Below are 4,970 nucleotides of genomic sequence, written 5' to 3'. Positions count from 1 at the left end.
AGAAAAGTATTGATAGGTTGGCGTTTCCCCGAGAATTGCTCTTTAGCATTAAAGAAAATGAAGAAGACCTGCAGAAGGGTCTTGGAAAAGAGTTAAGAGCCTCGGACATAAGATCACCAGGTTGATGGACTTTATGGAGTTGACGGAAAGGGCTGGCAGAATCCGAAACCAGGGAGAGGAGATGGTGGAAGAAGATTGAAAAATTTAAAGTTTATGTATAGACATATGGTAAAACTAATGAGTGATAGAAAAATGGTGGAATGATTTTTTTTATGGGCTTAGCAGAAATGTTATAAGGAGTTAAGCGTATAGAAGTATTTTAGTTTTAATGAAAAATAAGGTTAAAAAATATGTTATTTACAATATGATAGAAAATGGAGAAAGATGGAAAGGATTTGCTGAAACAATTAATAGAAGTGGAATACAAAAAGGGAGGTGAGAGGAGGTCGAGGAAACAAGGGAATGAAAGATAGAGTACGGAAAAGGGAGGATGTATGTTTTTAAATTGTTTTTGTTTTGTTTTATTTAGGGTTAAGGTTAGGGAGTGGGTTTAGTTTAGTTTAGTTTAATGTGTTTAGTTTTGAGTTTAGGTTGTGTTTTGCATTGTCTATGTACTGTTTTGTATTGTTTTTTTCTCTTTTGCTTTTTCTCCTTTGTCGTCTTCTTTTATTTTTTTTCCTTTTCCCTTTTTGTAATCTATAAAAGTAATAAATATTATTTTAAAAAAAAAATGAAAAGCACCGATCAGACATTGCATTTCGAGGCCTCCATCGCAAACTCAAATCTGGTTGCAATTTTTTTTTTTGGGGGGGGGGGGTTAGGATCTTGGCTTTTTTAAAAGGGATTCGGCATTCGGGGAATTCCAAGATGCAGGATAGAGACGCATTCGGGGCGGCCTAAAGACCTCAAGGGATCCCACTCTGACATTTGGAAATCTCTCCTCTCCTAGGGCTCCCTTCTGGGTAGCCTAAGGGAGGAGGGAGGGGCAGGGCTGGCTACCCTGGCGTTGGGAGATGGGGGCCACATGGGGACAGAACGGGGTGTCAAGGGGCCATGGCGATCCAGCCGAGGATGAGGAGGGAACCACCATACGGGGCTGCCTTGGTCAGGATCGGGTCCCCTGTCACGGCGTGGTAATACAGGGCGCCAGAGAACATCCCCATGCCCAGAGACAGGATGCTGCCGGCCATCATGGGATAGCGGCAGTGGGGCACAGCCAGGAGGGCCAGGCTGTGGAGGAAGTGGTATTTGTTGGCCATCTCGTAGAGCTCTTTCAAGTCGTCATCTCGGTCGCTGCGGCGGAAATCGTGAGCCCCGTAGGCGCCCGCCCCGACGGCCGCAGCCCCGCTCAGCGCAACGAGCCGTCGGTAAAACGCCCCGGCGCCCGCCATATCAATTATATTTCTAACACTGTCCTTCATCTGACTGCCAGGTAGAAATCCAGTTTGGTTCTTTCCAATCTCCTCTCCAAATACATTTTTAAGTCTATTGGCCAATAGACTGGCAAATAATTTGTAATCATTATTTAGGAGCGAGATTGGCCTATAACTTTTCACCTGCCTTATGTCCGTGTCTTGTTTGGGAATTAGTGCAATATGGGCTTCTTTCCAAGTAATATATTTTCTTTTTTTAAGAGGAAAAACACATTGGTTTAAAACGTTATATATTTCCAGCCTGCTGTAGGGGCTGTGTTGTTGTTTTTTAAGCCAAATTCAATGGAAATGCATTGTTTGAAGAGTGACTAGATGTATATGCAGAATATGTAAACGTGCACTGTGAAAGCTTTGTAATATTACTTTTGTGATTTTGGGTAAAATTGATGGATGAAGAAAGTGTTGAACTAAAAGCAAACTGTGTGCTTAACTTGTGTTTGTATCTTTTCGTTTCTAAAGGGACCTTTACAAACTGAATTTAAAATAAACAAGCAAACTCCAAAATTAAAAAAAAAATAATAGAAAAAATAATACTGGTTGGAGCTTTTCTCTGCTTCCTCTAGCTACTCTCCCACAATATATACTGCTGGGGAGGACAAAGCATATGCACAGCTTTGCCACCCATCTCTCAATATGCCCTATACATTTTACTTCTGGCATTTTTCTGATGTCAGCACATTCTGTCATTGTTGCCTCAGAGCCAATAATATTTATGCTTTAAAAATGCAGAGGAAAAGAACGATAATAGTTATTTTATATGGGTACATGGACAAAGTCTTGTTTGCTATGGCAAGTAAAAATTGCACAAAAGAAGAAAAAGTAATTCCACCAGAGTTAAGAAATCCATCTTAATATCATTCATAGAGCAATAAATAGCATTAAGTGGGCCAATCCAGACATAGATCATACAACCCTAAACCACTTGGAGACACAAGATGGATTTTGTTCCAGTCAAATAAATCACTTATTTTCTAAGGGAGCAATATTTACAGCAGTGGAAGGGGAACAAATTAACACTATTTTCAGTCTAGAAAAGGCCCAGGGGTGGAATTAAGAAGTATAGGCACATCGATCCCACCCACCCCTCACACCCTTTATTTATTTTTTATTAATGAGAACCTACAAATCCACTGTTTTATGGAATTGTAGTTGAACAAGGGAAACAAGAAAATAGTATTGCCGCTCTCTTTTATTGGTTTTGTTAAAATAGGATTTTCCATTCTGACTGGCCAATTTGACTGCAGCAGCCTGCTGCTGATATTATGGATAATGTTTTCTGAATGAAACTTGGATCAGAATGTTATGCCCTCCTGCATTTCAGATGGAAATAGGAACACTCTTCCTGGCCCAGTCAATTACCACCACCCCCGCTACTTTTTATCAGCCAAGAAGGGCAAGAGTCCGAAGCACAAGTCGTTGCCCTGACTAATACAAACACCTTGTCCACATCCTCAAGCCTTACTATCTGAAAATTATCCAACACAACAGGACTAGACAGTGCTCTGGACACCCATGAGACTCATCTGCTATAACAGCAGAGTCAAGATCCCAGCGGATGCAAGTGGTTTTATCCTCAAAATGCTTTGCAAACAAGTCACAGTGCTTACACATAGCTACCATTGGTTCCACCACCTCCTTGAGTCGGACTGTCTTTCTTCTTCATTAGCGATCACTTGTAGCTGAGTATACTGCTATCTTCAATACCACTATGTATGCTTAATGATGAGCCCACACCACTGTTCAGTTGTATGCAGCCAGATCTTTCCTCCATCTTTCAACTTGTTTCCTTTCCCTAAGTTCTGCAGTATACCAAGGAGTCAAGTGGGAGAGGATGCTCAGAAGTGATCATGTCAAAAGCCTGAGCCATTCAGATGTTCCAGAGGCTGGCCAGGGCTTTGATAGGAGTGCCAGTCATATCAGACAGAAAAAAACCTCAGCATTACCTGGAAACCCATTAAATACATCAGCCTCCAGAGGCGGATAATCCTAATAGGTCCCTTGCCTCTAGAAAGGGAAAAAGTGGTGTTATGTACTGAGTTGAATAGGATCCAAACTGCAGCAGTCTGATTGGTCCTAGAACAATAGGCTCCAAACTGCGGCAGTCTGATTGGTCCTAGAACAATAGGATTCAGAATGCAGCAGTCTGATTGGTCCTAGAACAATGCAGCAGTATGATTGGTTGGCAGGAGCCACCCAATCCAGCTCCAGATAGAAGTGAATCCACAACCTGATTGGCCTACAGGAGAATTCCGGAATTAGCCAATCACGTGCAGCCCATTGTGTAAATAATGTATATAAAGCAGATACTTTGAGGGGACTTCCATTCCCTCCTCACCACCATGAGCTGAATAAAGAGCATGAAATCCACTCTCGACTCTGAGTATATTTCAAGTGGGTTGAAAGTCTAAATCTCAACAGAAAGTCATCTGACCATCAGAGGGCAAGCAGAACCTTAATACTCCCTCCAGCCTTCCTCCTATGACTAGGCGGACAATGACTTTTTAACACACTGAAAGCTCCCAAGTCCAAAAGGTGTGAAGGGGGCCAACTCCCACTTGCACGGGCAAAGGCACTTTATCTGCGACTGGTGCCACCCACCCAAGCCACTGTTTGAACGGCTGAGATGTAGGAAACATCACAATATCATACTCTGGGAAGGTACTGTCCGTACAGGACTGGACCAGAGCAGGCAGTCTGAATTGTCAACCATTTTGCATTCTATATTCCCTATCTTTTAAACAACCCTCGTTTGTTGCGGTTGTTGCGGCAGTTTTGCGGCTCTTAAAAGCCAGAAGGGTACTAGCAGCAGGACCAAGCTACACCCCTCAGCTGTTTAGAACCTTCCTTAGGCACAATTTATGCATGATCTTTGTTTTGCAGCCTTTTCAGAGCATGAGGTTAATCCCCTGTTCTCCTTGTTTTCCTAAAGAAAATGTGATATTCAATGTTTTTGGGGGGTTTTCAATTTTTTTTATTGATTTTCCAGCTCCGAGACAGAGCACTCTGCATTTTCTGCCATTTGGGTGCAATCAAACTGCAGATTCTGAACTACACGTGGGCTGATACCCCGGGATGCACCACTGAATTTTTCTTCAAAAAACTGGGAGGTACACCACCTAAGCTTTGAGCTACCTCTCCAATAGTGACCCATCAACACCAAACAGTTTGTCGTTGGCTTCCTTGGCATAGTTCTTCAAGTAGGAGTAGGAGTAGCAAAGTAAACTGCGCTATTAACTGACAAGGCCAAGCAGGCGTTAAAGATGTCTGTGCAAATAGGCTTTATCCAGGACGCTCCTGTGCCACGGAAAAGGTCTCTGTCCAAGGAGGTCTGGTCCTCTACTGAGTGTATCTGGGAAATGTGCCTCTTCTGCCTTCTGATAGGCTACACCTGAAAAGAGCCACTTCTGCCATTGTGAAAGCTGAGCCCTCTTGAGGTGGTAGGAGGACCCATGCAGCAGGATAAAGCCCACAAAAAACACCGAGAGGATCCTCTCCTGCGAGGGCTACAGTGCGAAGGGATGGAGTTCGTTCAGTGGA

General features: G+C 43.0%; 1 protein-coding gene across 1 annotated transcript; it reads right to left on the bottom strand.

The window, feature by feature from the left end:
• Window positions 1-844: 844 nt before the first annotated feature.
• LOC310753669 (transmembrane protein 256 homolog) lies at window positions 845-1,391 on the bottom strand (the record flags this gene model as incomplete). The annotated part of the gene is made up of 1 exon (XM_083595027.1): window positions 845-1,391. The coding sequence occupies one exon, from the start codon at window positions 1,389-1,391 to the stop codon at window positions 1,044-1,046; it is 348 nt and encodes a 115-aa protein (XP_083451153.1). The 3' UTR covers window positions 845-1,043.
• Window positions 1,392-4,970: the final 3,579 nt, after the last annotated feature.

The sequence above is a fragment of the Podarcis filfolensis genome (genome assembly GCF_964270895.1).
Source record: "Podarcis filfolensis genome assembly, chromosome: W".
In the NCBI taxonomy this organism is placed as follows: domain Eukaryota; kingdom Metazoa; phylum Chordata; class Lepidosauria; order Squamata; family Lacertidae; genus Podarcis; species Podarcis filfolensis.
Note: the sequence above shows the minus strand (reverse complement) of the source record. Positions and strands in the feature narration are given on the sequence as shown.